This window comes from Mus musculus, chromosome 6, assembly GCF_000001635.26.
Source record: "Mus musculus strain C57BL/6J chromosome 6, GRCm38.p6 C57BL/6J".
NCBI lineage: Eukaryota > Metazoa > Chordata > Mammalia > Rodentia > Muridae > Mus > Mus musculus.
Window position 1 is genome coordinate 123,822,514 of NC_000072.6, and position 18,184 is coordinate 123,840,697.

An 18,184-nucleotide genomic window follows, 5' to 3' on the forward strand; every position below is an offset into this window, starting at 1 on the left:
ACCCAAAAAACAAAAAAAAAAAAAACAAAACAAACAAACAAACAAACAAAAAAACTGAGAAGACTGTGATTTAAGAAACATCTAGTAGACACACCAAAGGCCATATACAGTTGCAATTATCTAATCTGTGTTGGCTTGGTTCACTGTGTCTAGTTGGCTCTAAGGATAACAGGGAAAAGTGATTAAGTTGCAGATGCCACTGTTTGGAAAAATGTATTGACTACACATGACATGTTTGAATATTCCAGCACAGTTCATTTTATACAAATCACAATATATTCCTTTGTCTTAAGGATGAAGTCATTTAAAGAACTTCTTTCTTGAATGACCACCTGACTTCAGTAGGATCACATAGCATTTGGGAAGAAATATACATCCCAGTAAGCCAGCACTGGAGGCTAGAATTGAAAGAATTTCCACGGCCACCATGGTTTTGCCCTTCGAGCTCAGGTAAGTGGGTATGAAAGAAATCCACACACTGCAGAAACCCAGCATGCTGAATGTGATTGTTTTTGCCTCATTGAAGCTGTCAGGTAGCCTTCTAGCCAGAAAAGCAATAAGCAAGCTGAGACTGGCTAGAAAGCCCAAGTACCCCAGAACACAATAGAAAGCAAGGGTGGACCCCTCGTTACACCAGAGGATGACTTGCCCAAACTCTGACTGCATGTCAACATCAGGGAAAGGAGGATATGTTCCCAGCCAGACTGCACAGATGCACACTTGAATGATGGAACCACAGCAGACTATGGCATTTGAGAGTCGGGTCACCATCCCCATTTTTAAGATGCTTCCTGGTTTGATGGCTTTGAAAGCCACAACCACAATGAAGGTCTTTGCCAAGATAGCAGAAATGACAATGGAAAATACAATCCCAAAAATAATTTGTCTCAAGACACAAGTGACTGTTCTAGGTTGGCCAATGAATATTAGTGAGCAAAAGAAACAGAGCTTTAGAGAAATGAGGAGGAGATAACTGAGATTTCTGTTATTTGCTCTGACAATGGGTGTTTCTCGATAGCAGATAAATAATCCTAGAATCATAGCTGAAAAGGCAGATAAACTAATGGCCAAGGAGACAAGAACAGTTCCCAGTGGATCTTCATGGGCCAAAAATACCATAATTTTAGGGAGACACTGATTCCTCTGTTTATTTGGATACTGATCTTCCGGACACTTAATACATTGATGCATATCTGAAAGGAAAGTAGATTGTTTTATTACATTCAACTTGTCACTCTCCAGATATACCTATGGCACATATATTTTATGCAGAGCAATTGTTGAGTTCTCAAGGAAATATCCCTGCTTATATTCACTAAACCATAATATTGAAAACCAACAATGAATAAGTTAATTTTTTCATGAGAGAATAATACAGATATACTGTATCCATAATATATTCAGAAAGTGAGTGGACTTGAACAATCAGAGTATCAGAAATGTAGAAATATAGTTGAGATTATTGAGAGTTAGGTACATTGCTACTCACACTCCAGTAAAGCCTGCCTGACAGGCCAAGAGGCCTGGAAGCACTCAGGAGGCAAAGAGTTTCAAGGAAACCCAATCTCCTGGAACCTTGGCATTCTCATATCCCGTATACTCATACCCTATCCCCACGTTAGTCTGGTGTATGGATCGACATGCTCTCTTTTAGTATTATTTTATTATAAGTGCCTTTAAAGTGTATTCTGACATAGCTAAGCCTCTGCCAGTGTTCCAATATCCTAGAAAATCCTTGAAGCCAACAAACTTGGAATTCAGTAGAAATTCAGTGAGGTTACTTATTCAATAACATTCAAATTTACTTCTAGTAGAGACAATGAAACTAATTAGGCATTACAAAGAATGGAGCTAGAATAGCTCAGGGCTAGTCTGCAGAGTGATTACTTGGGGCAGTAGCCAGTCTTACCCAGACATGGGAATTCGCAATGGCCTAGCTAATAGGTGGGTTTACCATGTAAGAGTTACAGAATCCCACTGATAAAGGAATCTTCACTACAGCCAGGTATAGCAGGCTATATTGCATATTAGAAGCAAGCTGGTGAATTCTGACAAATGGAGATTCTCCACAGATACTTATAAGAACAGCCAAGTTACACTCATACAAGAATTTATCAAGGCCTAGGAAATAATGGGGTTGTGGTATTGCATTATTCATGAGAAGGTCTGCTAGAGCAGAACCCCCTGGTGCTAGCTTTCACAAGGCTCAAAGGAGTAGCACAAATTGTGACTAGGGTGTGAAATCCTTACCTGTCATTAGCTGACTCTAGGCAGGGCTGTTTTATCTTTACTGTAAATATTACCTGGTTCCTGTAAGTCCTTTTGAAGTCATTCCTTTGTTTTGTGTCAGCTAACTTCAATGTGCTTTGCCTACTGTGACATCCTACCCCTTTATTTTCTGTATTATTTAAGACTGGTGTTCACTTTGTGACAATACATTCAGATTCTACACAACCTCTTGTGTTGATTTTGTCTGTGATTTGCCAACTCATTGTCCACCTGCAACCAGAGACCCATTCTATGCAGACAGGGACCAAAAAGGGTCTGCAGCACTACATAAATACAATTGTGTCTTTAGTTGTTGTGTTACTCACCCCTATCCTGTGGTGCATCATTTCCACATTCAGAATCATTTCTAGAAATTTCAACATTCAGAATTATTTCTTCTAATTCACACAATCAAAACCCTTTCTAGAATTTCCATATTTAAAACTATTTCTACAAATTCCATATTGAGAATCATTTTATAAATACCTGTTTTATTTGCAATTTCTCCATCTGGACATGGGACACAATCAAAACAACAGAATGGTTTCCCCTCAACAGCTGTTTTGCTAAATCCAAGTGGACAACTTTGACTGCAAACAGATAAAGGAGTCTGTGTAGGAGACATGAGAAGAGGGAAGGCAGTGAATTCATGACATTCAGTATTAGCATCCAGATGGTAAATTTCGGCAGGGCATCTGTGTACTGTAACAACCAAGAACTACCATGCTTTTAGAGAGTGTGAAGCCAATATATCTCTCTCTATCTCTCTCTTTCTCTCTGTCTGTCACTCCTTATCTCTCTCTTGCTTTATTTTATTTCATTGATCTGTTTTTTTTTAATTTTATATAATGTATTTCATTATATTATATCCAATTGGTTTGCCTATATTTTGGTCATGTCTCCCCCCCCCCCATGCCTGTCCAAGTACTCTCTCTATTCACCAAAATTTAAGTTCTTTCTCAAAAAAACAAACTGAAATTCCAAAAATGCAGCAAATCATCCAAAACCTAGAAAAATAAACTATAAAAGCACCAAAGAAACAAAAACAAAGAACAAAACTTACTAAGCCATAACTAAATAAATGTGTGTACATAAATATTGTAGAGTCCCTGAATGAGCATGAGACATGCCTTGGTGTGGTGGATGTACCCAGTGTTTTCCATTGGAAAAAAACTTATCAGGTCTCTTGAAGACCATAATTTTCCACATTAGTATGTATTACCTTGTTTTTTCATGTCACAGAAATGTTCATGGTGAACAGTGTCAACAATAAGTATATATTTTGTGTATATAGTTTTACATTCAAATTCCAAAATACCTGTCACAGGATATTAAATCACATTGTGAACCCTGAGATCATATTATTCACTAAAAAATCTGTTTCTAGTTGTGGTATGGCTCAGCCCTAGAATGCATCCTTAATCACAAATAAAGAAGGCAAAGTTAGTATGTAGAATGAAGCACCCATGTTTGAAAGTAACTTCTAACCAAAGGGCAGAGAAAGTGACAAATTAGAGGAAGATTTGACAGAATGAGTCAGAGATAGGATACCCCCAACTCTCATAAGAATAGATAGGTAAGAGAGGCAATTTGCTAGGGACAAAGCTTCTACAATCAGGTACTGAGGTGGGACACAGTAACAGATGAAGGACAAAGGATGAAGACCTCTGACCATTAATACTCTTAATGTTCTGGAACCCAGAATCTGATGTTTTCTGGCTATCTAATTCTTTCTTGCTAAACTGGGAGAAGAAGCTGGTAAGTTTTGGCAATTAACTTGGTTTTACATTTCCTAGAACAAAAGCTGATAATTTCTTGCAACTGACTGATAGCAGGAGATGATTAAGAAAAGTTAGTTACTTGGGCTGTTTAGTCATTGATTCAGGGGCCTCATGCTTGCCAGGCAAGAGGCTCAAAGTTGGTTAAAACTTCTAAGCCAGAAAGAAAGGGAGAGACAGAAGAGGGAGGGGGAGAGAGAGTGGAAGGGAGAGGGGGAGGAGGGAAGGAAGGAAGGAAGGAAGGAAGGAAGGAAGGAAGGAAGGAAGGAAGGAAGTCAGAGATACAGAGGGACAAACACACATTGGTGAAGCAGAAAGAGGCTACTCCAAGCCTTTATTTTTGCTTTTAGTTTTTTATAGATTTTAGTTACAAAAATCTCTGTAAGAAAAAAAAATTACCTCATACATAAAATGTTAAAATAAAAAAGGGAATTGCATCAGAAAGGATGTTGTAAGTTCAAAGCAGTGTTTCAGTGTACAAACTCATAAGTTCAAAGCAACAGTTCCATAAGGCCTTGCTTTTCCACAGTCATCACCTGTGGCCTGTTACTTTTATCTATCATTGAATAAATGTTTTTTCATTGATATTAATTTGTTCCACTCCTGTTTTTTTTTTCCTCCTGGCTCAATTAGTCCATGACCCATGAAGGTATACAGAGATCTATTTGCAACTTTTATTGTATCAGGTGCTTGAGAATACGTGAATCAATTTAGGAGCTCTATAAAATCAAGATCAGCAATTAGGAAATCATCAATTCATCTAAACAGCATTGCTACATGAAAGTAATCTTTATATTGATTCTGCAGGAAATCTTCCCAGTAGGAGGTGTTAGTACCCAGGAAATCATTAAGCTAAGTAATAGTTAGAGGAAAGAGAAGTAATATCTGAGTCAAAGTCTCTGGGCCCTTTGCCTCGCAGAGTGCACCCATTGCACCCACCAAAACTGTGGGCTATCCCCAGAAATCTTACTTGCTTGCCATAGCCTTTCCTAGATGGTTTCTGTCAGCAACTTAGGGGAACAGTGCATGGCGGTTGGGGCCAATGAGTTTTACTGGAACAGTTTCATAGAGTAAGATTGCAGAGATAGCAAGCTAGACACAGGTAAAGACAAAACCAGTCAGAATTTGAAAAGGAGCCCAAAGTTTATTGCCAAAGTTAGAATGAGGTCAGAGAAAATTCAGTCAGAAAGTGAGAGAAGTCAGATTAAACAAGTCAACTTGAAGAAGAGTTTGGGCTAGGTTAGCTGAGTTGAACCAGCCAGCAGAACTCAGAAAGAGATAGACAGGTGAGCTTATTCAGCATTAAGTCTCAATGGCTGTAAACATTCTAGGACTAGAATAGATTGTAGGAGTCTAGAAGCATCCAAAAATAGGCAGTGATTAACAGATGGAGGAAGTAAGCCTCAGATGTGACAATTAGCTTCATGAAAATAAGTTATATTTACAAACACTTATTTGCAGAGACTGTTTATTTTCTTGATGAATCATACAGGTCAAGAACTTTAGTGGAAGTAACTGCCCAAGTGTTGATTGTTTCTTTTTTCTTTCGAGGTAGGCCATAGCTGTATATGATCATTTCAAGGATGGAACCATCTGAAGAATTAGTCCAAAATGAATCTGTAATTCTTACAGTGATTCTGCAGGCAGAAAGTTCAGGTATTTAGCACTGGAAAGGACAAAGTTAGGGTACTCTCAGCCTGATGGCACTCAGCAGTCACCTGAACTCTATTATCTTAGAAATTCCACTCTAAGAAAAACACACAGTGTTGACTTTGAAGATTCTCACCTGATTGTGGTGCTCACCCCAAGTTATTATTTTATCATTTAGTGAAAGATGCTGAACACTGTGAGATTCAAAGACAAATTCGCCAACCTTCACATGAGCTTCAGTACCACTCTGCAGAGACTGGTAATTAAAGATGTCAAGCTTGATTGCTGAAACTTCCTTGTTCACACTGTACTCCTCATTGGTGCTTCTCCCAACTTGGCCCTTTTGTAGGAATGGATGGAGCTAAAAGAGAAAATGTCTGTCAAAATGTGCAGCACAACTCACTGAGATGCAAATAAACCTGGATACTTTAACTGACCTCTCATTAACTTACTGTATGTCCTTGCAGGTTTCAATATTGCTCTGTTTATCAAACATTTATTACAAGGCTAATACATGCTAGCAGTAGGTCTATATGTAGACATGATAAATAGCATGATCATATGCTACTTTTAACACTATCTCAACTATTCAAATTTGATAACTGAAATTTTCTCAGTCACTCAGTGATGAAAGAAGGACTCTGGCCACCAGATTCTAATTTTTATGAAAAATAGGAACTATTTGAGTGATGTATTTTAAACTTTTTGCATAATAGTTTTTCTGAAAAATTATAATTTTTCATAGATATAAACTAAATAAAATTTTTCTAATAAAATAAAAATTTCAGATTTTAAAATATGAAAGTTGTAAGTAAGGAGGGAGAGGAAAGCAGAACCTGTGTGCTATAGAAATGTAGAGAATCATGTGATAGAGAGCTGCAAAGAAGGATGGGAGCTGGGGAGAATAGAGTGGGGTTAGTAAACCAAACCTGAAGATATATAAAGAAGTCACACATAAAGCTACAACTTTGAGCTAGTTAGAAAGAAAACATAATTTAAACAGTGGTTGTCTTGGTCAGGGTTTCTACTCCCGCACAAACATCATGACCAAGAAACAAGTTGGGGAGGAAAAGGTTTATTCAGCTTATACTTCCATACTGCTGTTCATCACCAAAGAAAGTCAGGACTGGAACTCAAGCAGAGCAGCAAGCAGGAGCTGATGCAGAGGCCATGGAGGGATATTACTTACTGCCTTGCTTCCCCTGCCTTGCTCAGCTTGCTTTCTTATAGAACCCAAGACTACCAGCCCAGAGATGGCCCCACCCACAAGGGGCCCTTCCCCCTTGATCACTAATTGAGAAAAGGCCCCACAGCTGAATCTCATGGAGGCACTTCCCCAACTGAAGATCCTTTCTCTGTGATAACTTCAGCCTGTGTCAAGAATTGACACACAAAACCAGCCAGTACAGAGGTATTACTGTTTATTATATATAAAAAATTTCTGTGGCAGTTAGGAAGCTCCCAAAAAATCCCAAGACTATGCAGGTTGTGACCATTGCCCTTGGTTGTACATAAGAAGCAGATTTTAAGACCTATTCCTGAAGACACCGCACACCATTGCTACAAGACACAGTAATGAATCTGGAACTAAGGTGAAAACTTTCTCCCTGTTGTCTGTTCTGGTTGTCTGTTTGTCTGACACATTTCATACTGGCAGAAGCTGAACTGCAAGCTGCTGGGGAAGAAAAGTTAGCAGGGACCTTTCCCAACTGTGGACCCTTACGTTTTCTAATACCAACTTCCCAGACACGATATGCATACTGGAGAAACACTGGCACAATTACTATGGGAGTAAACAACTGCTTACTGATTTTATTTGAGGACTTCCTTACAAGAGGGACTCATGCCTGTTACTGCAAACTTATTCTTGATCCATAACTGGGAAAATCAGAGGTCCTATGGGTGAGCCTACTTCTTCTGTTTGGCTAAGAAGACATATTATTGAATTGCATCCTGCAAATTAACAAACATAGGATAGTGCTATTGTCAGATTACATCAGAGAATCTTTTTTTTGCCCAGAATATCAGTGCTTGAGGAAAAAGTGAGTACTGAGTGCTCATATTTAAATGGGTCACCCAAGTGACTATTTCTAAAGCACAGAAAGCATTGTGAAAGAGGGGACGCAGAGAATGCATTGGTCAGATGCTAGATAGGAGATCCATAAAATGCTTTTAGGTGTGACATGGTAATGGCACTCATGAGCTTATGGCAGCTAAGTTTGCCTATATAGGATCAACACAAGATTGAACCAATGAAAATGTTTAACCACAAATGAGGGAGGGGTCTTATGGTATCCAGCCCCTCACATGAGCAATGTTAGAAATCAAAGAATTCTGGAGAAGAGGAAGTCATTGTTGTCAGAAATGCCACCAATTTTGAGTTATTTCTGCCTCATTGGATAGTTGCATACTCATGCTCACATGGATGGCCTTTGGGTCATAAATCCAGTGAGTCATGAAAAATAAAAGCAAACCAAAAGATATGAATATAGGATAGGGACATGGTGGGAGGCTGGAGGGTCTGTGAGGATGGATAGATATGATGGAGGAAGGAAACTGTTTTGAACAGAAGGTATTGTGAATTGTGTACTTGTATGCTTGAATGTAGTTGTCAAAAGACTAAATTGTAATAGCCCATATAAGATGGATATAAAGACAACTACATCTAACCTTATAATTTAAACTTAAAAAGGCAAACAAATAGTTCTCTGAAGAAACATGTGAAAATTTTCCTTTACTTAGATAGTAGGACATCTTCCTTTTAAGAATGAACCAGCAAAATCATCCTGTTAAAATGAAAGGAAAATGAATATGATCTGAGATAAAAATGTGCAGGAGTGAAATTTTGTTCATGTACCAGCCTTGTAGAAATGTTAAAGGAAACATTCAGAGAAAAGGAAAATGTATAAGCTAGAAAATTAAACTTACACAGAGACAATAATAGCAATGAAGCAGAATACATAGTAAAATTGAGCATTGTATTTTCTTTATTTTTCTACAAGGCTATCATCTTCTCAAAACCACAAAGTGAATACAGTAGCACATAGCTACATCTTTAGATAAATGGAACACTTGACAGCACTGTTACAACAAATAGGAAAGCAGAAGAAGAAGGGTTACTAAATGTGCCAGTACTGGGGACAAGCAGTATATGTAAGTATGTATTGAACATATTAGAAAATGACCAGAACTTTTTAAGTATAACTGATATTATATGAGAAAAAGTACAATAGAAATATTCAATTAAATCTAAAGAAGTTAGATAAAGAGATGACAAAAAGTGGTCAACCACCCCCAAATAGAAAATTCTTACATGATGTTCATTTTTATAAAGATCAATAATGAATTTAAGGTGATTTCACTAAATGCATGAATTTAAAACAGAAACAAATTGTTGGAAAATACTGTACTCAACCAGACAAACAAAAAGCTGCCAATACTGACTGTGTGCTAGTTAACATGAAATCCAAAGGAAGAGTAAGTATCCCTTAGCAATGCTGGAAGTGCAAGCTTACCACTGCTAGAGTACATGGTCCTGAACTCATGCATATGCATGAAGACCTAAGTGGATTCACTGGGCTTAAAACACAGAGCATAAGTACCTGGGGCGGCATGGCTAAGGGTGGAGGTGTTGGAGAATAAACAATGGGAGGATTTGATCTAAACACATTGTATGCAAATACGTAATTCTAAAACAATAAAAAGGGGTAAGAAAGAGACAAAGGTAGATTGACAAGACATTCAGGAACATACTATGCCAACACTAATCAAAAGAAAGTTGGAATTAGTATATTAAAGAGAGCAAAGTAGCCTTCAGATCAACTGGGACATTAAAAAGGACATGAGAATAATAATTCAGAAAAAGAGAAAGAAAAAAAAAGCCTGTAAAACTTAACAAAGTTAAAATTTTTCTCACTTATCTAAGAGAAGCATAATGCTTCCAAAGTACATGTCCAAGAAAAAGCCAAAGAAGAAAAGTAACCAATAGATGTTCATGGAGAAATAGACAAATACACTTTAACAAATAGACAAATCACTACAACACATCTTTATTGAATAGTTATGGAACAAACATTTAATGGAATATTTATTTTTAATGGAGAGAATTTCTGTGGTAATGAGTAAGGAGACTCAACACTGTGAATATTTCATTTCCATCAAAGTTGACCTATAGAGTGAATACAACCCCGCTCAAAATGTTAGTAGATTTTTCTGTAGATATAAGCTAACTTAGTATAAACTATACATATAGAGAGTCAAAGTCCCTGTAGACAGCACAGTACTGTCAGGATTTAAAGAAGTCTCATAAATGCAAATATCTCATAGCCTTAACACTTATCAGAAGAAAAAGGCCGTCAGTACATACTTTGCCTTAAATCATTCAAGAAATATATATTCTGGAGAGTCTAATCTCTCCAAGAAGGAACGTGAGTGAGTTAAAATTCACACAAAAAGTTCCCAGGAATCAGAATCTCAATGTAAGGTGACAAGGAAAGTATTTCTCCATAGTGTCACCCAGGAAGAACAATTAAACCCAGTTAATTGGTTTATCTATCACTTCAAGGCCTAAGGCAAATGTACTCTGTTGGCTATCTTGAAGTATACAGTATGTTATTGGTAGCTTCACTGAATATATTGTGTAGCTGACTTCTATAAGATACTTTTACTTTGTTCCTTTTCAACATAAAATTTATCTTGTAAGAAATGCTGAAAGTTCTTCAAGCTGAAATTAGAATATACTAATTCATAAAAAGAAAAACATGCCAAAGTAGAAAGTCATAGGTATATCTACCTATCTATATCTATATATCTATATATCTATATCTATATCTATCTATATATATATATACACAGTAAAATTCAGTATAATAAAATTTAATAATGATGATTTGAAATAAATTCTAACTATAGTTCAGTAGTTTAAAAAGCAATAAAAGTAATAATGCTGACAAATTAATGGATACAGGATGCATGAAGATATTGATTTTAATGTCAATAAAACTGGAATAACTGGAAGTACATAACCATGCATCCAAATGCAATTAAGTAAAACACAGAGCTAAAAGACATTTTATGTATTTTGAATATGAAACAAAAACAGAGTAGAAAAAGAGAACAATAAAGAGAGAAAAGGAAACTGATCAAAGCATACCACTATTGAAAATTACAAATGAAGAGAAAAGGAAACCATTAAATATGTAAATAAATAAATTATTAATAACAAAACAAAAACAGTAAGTCTTTACCCAGTAATAATTATGTTAAATATAAAAGAACTGCTGCTATTGTTACTTAACAATAAGGATCCATTCTGAGAAATGCATTATTGGAAAATTTTGTGATTGAACAAACATTTCAGAGTATGAATGTACAAAAGAGTCTGACCACACCATCTTTAGAAAATAAAAGCTTATTAGACTACCACCTTGTTTGTGATTTCCTCTTGATTTATGCATTTTTTTGTGGCACCAATTATAGTAATACCTGGAATAAATTCTTCACCAGCCCCCCAAAATAACAGTCTAAGGCTATTTTTAAAAGAGATAGTATTGGTGGTCTCACCAGTGATCTCACATGTGACAGCACTTCTGCAACAGCTGCTCTCTCTGGGCAGAATTTGGATATGGAGAGGTATGGCAAAGGGTGAACTCCCAGGCAAATGTGGAAACCAGAAGAATCCTATTCCTGGATCCTTAGACAATAAAAGAAGGTCAAAAGGATACAAATTGGAAAGGAAAAAGTCAAAATATCTCTATTTGCAGATGATATGAAAGTATACTTAAGTGAACTCCAAAATTACACCAGAGAACACCTAAACCTGACAAACAACTTCAGCATAGTGGCTGGATATACAACTAATTCAAACAAATCAGTAGCTGGCCTCTACTCTAAGGATAAATAGGCTGAGAAAGAAATTAGGGAAATGACAACCTTCACAATAGTCACAAATAATATAAAAATATCTTGGTGTGACTCACCACAAGCAACTGAAAAAGGAGTATCTGTATGAGAAGAGCTTGTAATCTCTGAAGAAAGAAATCATAGAAGACTTCAGAGAATGGAAAGATATTACTTGCTCATGGATTGGCAGGATTAATATAGTAAAATTGAGAATCTTGCAGAAAGCAATCTACAGATTCAATGCAATCATCACCAAAATTCCAACTCAATTCTTCATAGAGTTAGAAAGAACAATTTGCAAATTCATTTGGAATAACCAAAAACCCAGGATAGCGAAAACTATTCTCTACAATGAAAGAACTTATGGGAAAACATGGGCACAGGGGAAATTTTACTGAAAAGAGCACCAATGACTTATACTCTAAGATCAAGAATTGACAAAAGGGACATCCTAAATTTGCAAAGCTTCCATAAGGCAAAGGACACTGTCAATAGGAAAAACCAGCAACCAACAGATTGGGAAAAAATCTTTACCAATGCTACATCTGATAGAGGGCTAATATTCAATATATTCAAAGAACTCAAAAAGTTAGACTCGAGAGAACCAAATAACCCTATTAAAAATGGGATACAGGACTAAACAAAGAATTCTCACAGGAGGAATTCTGAATGGACAAGAAGCACCCAAAGAAATGTTCAACACCCTTAATCATCAGGGAAATGCAAATCAAAACTACTCTGAGATTCGACCTTACACCAGTCAGAATGGTTACAATCAAAAACTCAGTTGACAGCAGATGCTGGCTAGTATGTAGAGAAAGAGGAACACTCCTCCATTTTGGGTGGGATTGCAAGGTGGTACAACCAGTTTGGAAATCAGTCTGACAGTTCCTTAGAATATTGGATATAGTAATATCTGAAGGAGCCAGTTATATCACCCCTGGGCATATACCAAATATCTGAGGAGCCAGTTATATCACCCCTGGGCATATACCAATATATACATATATTATATGTATATAATATGGACATGTTCTCTACTTTGTTCATAAAAGCCTTATTTATAATAGCAAGAACCTGGAAACAACCCAGAAGCCCCAAAACAGAAATATCTATATAAGAAATGTGATGCATTTACTCAATGGAGTACTACTCACCTATTAAAAATAACGACTTCACGAAATTCACATGCAGACTAGAAAATATCATATTGAGTGAAGTAACCCAGTCACAAAAGAACACATGGTATGTGCTCACTTGTAAGTTAATATTAAGCAAAAAGCTCATAATACCCACAATAAAACTCACAGACCATGTGAAGCTTAAGAAGAAGGAAGATAAGGAGTTAGGACAAGGATTGGAGAAGATGAAGGGGAATGCTAGGGTGCTGAGGTAGAAGAGGGTGTACGAGTAAAGGAGCACACCATAGAGAAAGGGAGGAGGGAAAAATGGGAAGAGTACCCATGGCTCCAGCTTCATATGTAGCAAAGGGTTACCTTATGGAGAATCAACGAGATGGGATGTCCTTTTTCCTGTGACACTCCATGCCCCAGTGTAGGAGAATGCTAGGGAAGTAAGATGGGAGTGCATGGGGGAACACCCTCTTAGAAGCAGAGGAAGGGGGAATGAGATATGGGATTTGCCCAGGGAAAACTGGGAAAGGAGATAACAGTTGAAATGTAAATAAATAAAATATCCACTGAGCAGTGGTGGGGCACCCCTTCAGTCCCAGCGCTTGGGAGACAGAGGCAGGCAGATTTCTGAGTTCGAGTCCAGTCTGGTCTACAGACTGAGTTCCAGGACAACCAAGGCTACACAGAGAAACCCTGTCTCAAAAACAAACAAAAATATAACAAAATAAAATATCCAATAAAAAAATGATCTCAATATAACTAGACTCTGCCCAAAGAGATTGAATTTGGCCTTAGGTTATAAAAGTAGAAGGATAGAAAATGGCAATTCATGTAACTAATAATCAAAATAAGAAGGAGTAGGTTTGAGGAGAGATCTCATTGGTAATACTGGCCCACCATGCACAATGTCCGGGATTCAATGCATAGCACTGAGAGATATTGGTGGTTGGATAGATAGATAGATAGATAGATAGATAGATAGATAGATAGATGCATAGATACATAGATGTATAGATACATAGATGCATAGATAGATTCATACATACATGGATAGATAAAAGAAGCAAGACTAGAGGCCAGGCAGTGGTGGTTCATGCCTTTAATCCCAGCACTTGGCAAGCATAGGCACGTGGATTTCTAGGTTTGAGTCCACCTTGGTCTACAGAGTGAGTTCCTGAACAGCCAGGGCTATACAGAGAAACCCTGACTCCAAAAATCAAAAAAAGCAGCAGCCACAGCAGCAGCCACAGCAGCAGCAGCAGCAAGACTAGCTACACTTGAATGTGACTTGGAGGAGAGCAGAATTTAAACCAAACATCATCATGAAAGGCAAGGGATGTCAAATAATAATTGTGGGGAAAGTTCCTTAAAAAGATATAACAACCACAAATACATCCAAATATATAAGGCAAATATAAACAGAGCTAAAGCAGAAATAGGCCACAACAAAATAACAGTAGTGAAAATCCATATCTCCACTTTAAGAAATAAATAAATATTCAGACTGAAATTGAAAGTGAAATATTGAACTTGAAGTTAACAGTAGATCAAAAGAACCTGAGATATATACAGAAAATTCTTCCCAAGAAAAAGTATAAATAGTCTTCTCATTTTAAAACATTATCCTTGTCTCCATGCTGAACTCAGTCTATCATAATTATATTACTGAGTTTGATATAGGTTAATAACAGATAAAGTTTAAAAATTAACATATTTCTCTCAACAGACACAGAAAAACATCAGAAAATTCAACATATTTACCTGATGAACCCTTTCAGTACATTCAGAAGAGAATCTATGTCCCTCAATACATTAACCATCATGCAGAGCAAAGTCCATACTGTACATAAAGACCCACACTTCTTCAACAAATAGTGGTGGAGAGATTGGATAGTTGCCAATAGAATTTAACTAGATTTGAATTTGTTCCTGCACTGCATGGAAATTAATTTCATGGGATTCAGACACCTTCATGTAAGTCCTGAAACTAATAAAATATACAAAACAGGAGACAAGACTTCAGGAGACAAGTGTGTCTTAAAGCTGTCTCAAAAGAATTCCAGTCAGAAGAGGAGAAGAAGGAGGGTGAGGGTGAGGAGGGTGAGGGGGGAGAGTGGAGTGGAGAAGTAAGGAGAGAGGGAGAAGAAGAAGGAGAAGGAGAAGAAAGGAGAAGGAGGAGGAGGAGGAGGAGGAGGAGGAGAAGATGAAGATGAAGATGAAGATGAAGATGAAGAAGAAGAAGAAGAAGAAGAAGAAGAAGAAGAAGAAGAAGAAGAAGAAGAAGAAGAAAAAGAAGAACAACGACAACGACAACGACAACGACAGGAAGGATAAGAAGAACAAGAAATAGGGGAAAGAGAAAAAGAAAGAGAAAAAGAAGAAAAGAAAGGAAGAAAGATAAATGAAGAGGAAGAGGAGGAGGAAAAGGAGGAGGTGGAAGAATCTATTCATTTGAAAAAGATGCCCAGAGTAGGTCTTGAATCTTCCCAAACTTAAAAAGCTTCTCATAGCAATGGAAACAATCAAGTGAAGAAATATGCCAGAGAATGGTAGACAGTGTTTGGGAATGACACATCTAATATAAGACTAACATCTAGAGTATACTAAGAACTTAGAAAACCTAAGAAACCTTAAGAGAAATCATACAGCTCAATATGTGCTAATGGAATGGCAACTCCCAAAGGATGAAGAACAAATAACCAATAAGCATATGAAAAAGGTTCAACATTGTTAGACACAAAGAAAATTTAAACTTTAACTTAACTTCCATTGCAGAGCCCAAGGATTGACCATTAACAATCCCTCCCATGGATTTCTGTGGAAGCGCCATTCCCCACCAAGGCCAAACATTCTGGCAGAACTTCAGGTATGCTAGTTGCACACAGACTGGTGCCATTCTCTTAGTGCACATCCAGCCTTCTGCCAACTGCTTCTCTCATCTCTGTCACCATATTCTGCAGCCATCTTTGACAAAGGCCCAATGCTGAAACAGAGACTATGATAGCTATCAGAACACCAGTCCTCAACCCATGGACTGCCCCCACTCTCTCAGAACTTAGTAATGAAGGATATGGAACCTGAATTGACCATCTTCTTTAACCAGGGAGTTGTACCAGAGGTGCATCTGGGAGACCATCTCATTCACAAACCATTGGATGCAAAATCTGTCCTGACTGCAAGATGTTCTGGGGCAATGGTGGCTCAGGATTTGTGGGAGTGACCAAAGAATGACTTGTCTAACTTGAGGCTCAAGCCATGAGAGGCAACCCATGAAAGACATTGCCTGGATGGCTAGGAACCAGAAGCTGGGTGGCTCCGAGACCTAAGGTAGAACCAAATACAATAAACCACAACAAGAGCAACAAGTCAAAGAACAGATTGCTAAGGATATTCTGCTATAGTCATGGAGCAGTGCCTAGTCCAGGTTTCATCACAGAGACTTCATCTTGCAACTGATGGGAGTGGGTATAGCCCAGACTGGCTTCAAACTCATGATCCTTTTACAGTCATGGATGATATTGTTGAGCCTTATTGGAGCTATGTGTTCTTCTATAAGCAGTAATAAAAAAAAAAAAAGGATGTGACAATAAATTGGCATAAATATTTTGTTTAAATGTGCTTAAACTAGGAAAAGCTTTATTTTTTTCCCCACCAAGTTAGAGATTCTCTGTATAGTTCTGGCTGTCCTGGAACTCACTCTGTAGGCCAGGATGGCCTCAAACTCAGAAATCTACCTGCCTCTGCCTCCTAAGTGCTGGGATTAAAGGCGTGTGCCAACACTGTCCAGCATGAAAAGCAGTTTATAAACATCATAAATGTATTGTTTTCTGAGAGAAATGTTAGCTTAAATTAAAAACTATAATTTTTTTTATTTTTATTTTTCTAACTCTATTTCTTTATACTACTAAAATAAACATGAATACTTTGAGGAAAGAGATTGTGGCCTAAGAAATATTTTTTAACACTAAGTATGAAAGAATTATGAATCAAAATGCATTATTACAAGCCAGAGTCAAACAGCTTAGATAAAGATAAGAAAAGCTATTGCTACCTTCCATGGATGAGGAGCTTGGAGTATAACTTTATCAAATGAATCTCCTTCCACTCTGAGTGACAGCTCCTCATGGAGTGCCTGGGCAATGGCATACACAGCAGCATGGACTTTGTAGCTCATAGGTGAAGTATTCATATCCCAAGCATGCAGAGGTCGTGTGCTCAGGCTGCCATTTGGCTCACATTGACTTAGATCCCAGAGTCTGTGTTGGTAGTAATGTGGACATCCAAATAAGCTTGACCATACATGCCGGATAAAGATATCATGAGGGTATTTTCTAGGTTGAACACTTCTGAGAAAATCCTTGAATCCCAGAATTTCATCCATGTGAAATGAAAATGATAATCCTCCACCAAAGTGTGTATAAATTAAATTCTGTTCAAAGGGTAATGTGGTGATATACCAATCAGAAGTTGTGATCCAGACATTACCTAAAAGATTATAAAAAATGACAAAATAGACAATTCGCAGAAGAGAATGTGTGTCTCCAAAAGTAATGATAACAGGTGTCAAAGTGAATCGTTCCATAAAACGTTTCCAGTTTACTGTGTTCTTACTAGAATATTCTGTAACCTTTTCTGCAAATGCAACACAAATTCCATGGCTGATCATCTCCTCGGTAATATCCCTAAGATAGAGTTCTCCCCTCATATCATCTGGAACCACCAGGCCAACCCAGATCCAAGTGAAGTATAACATCAGTTGGACAATTCCCTGATACAGAGCTGCGGTGTGCATTGAAAACTGATAAGGAGACTGAAGCTGGACTCTGGTCCCAAGAATCTGGTCAAAAGGAGCATAGCTGATCTAAACAGAAAGAAAGTTACTCCTTAAGTCGAGACAATTAGGTTTATTCTCAAATAATTTTGTTGATCTCTGTTTTGTCACTCTAGGACAAATTAAATAGTTAAATAACTTTGCTAAAATAATCAATTTGTTATCTATGTTACATACTTCTCTCTATGTACCTGAAATGTATCTTTTTCTTTATACTTTTATAGAACATACAAAACACAGTCAGAGAGTATCTATTTCCTGATCTCAGTTCAGTTAATATCAATCAAACAAGAGCATTTGCAAATCTGTCACTTCCCATACCAAACCATTCCTCATCCTGATAATCTAACTGGAGAAACATTAACAATAAAGGCCCTTTTACTTGATGTCACAAATCCATAACTAATTAATCAATAAAGAGGACTCTATGAAGCATTGTAAAATCCACTGGTAAAGTCTATATTTCACAGGAAGTTCCTATGCCTCATGTCTTTCTGTAATGCTTAAGCCATAGTTAATTATCCTAAAATAAGCTTTCTTAGGGTACAAGGCTGACTAACTAAGTCAATGCTTATTATAAAGTCTCTCTTTTAATAAGAACCTATGGGCACCCCCATAACACT

The 18,184-nt window shown here is 37.2% G+C and overlaps 1 protein-coding gene across 1 annotated transcript in view; it reads right to left on the bottom strand.

Annotated features, from left to right (window-relative positions):
• Window positions 1-300: 300 nt before the first annotated feature.
• Window positions 301-18,184, bottom strand: part of Vmn2r25 (vomeronasal 2, receptor 25) — a 30,377-nt gene continuing 12,493 nt past the window's right edge. Inside the window, exons 3-6 of the mRNA NM_001104641.1 lie at window positions 16,782-17,591; window positions 5,833-6,057; window positions 2,755-2,878; window positions 301-1,193 (exon numbers count right to left, since the gene is read on the bottom strand). Coding sequence (NP_001098111.1) covers window positions 301-1,193; window positions 2,755-2,878; window positions 5,833-6,057; window positions 16,782-17,591 — 2,052 coding nt within the window. The remainder of the gene's footprint in view (window positions 1,194-2,754; window positions 2,879-5,832; window positions 6,058-16,781; window positions 17,592-18,184) is intronic.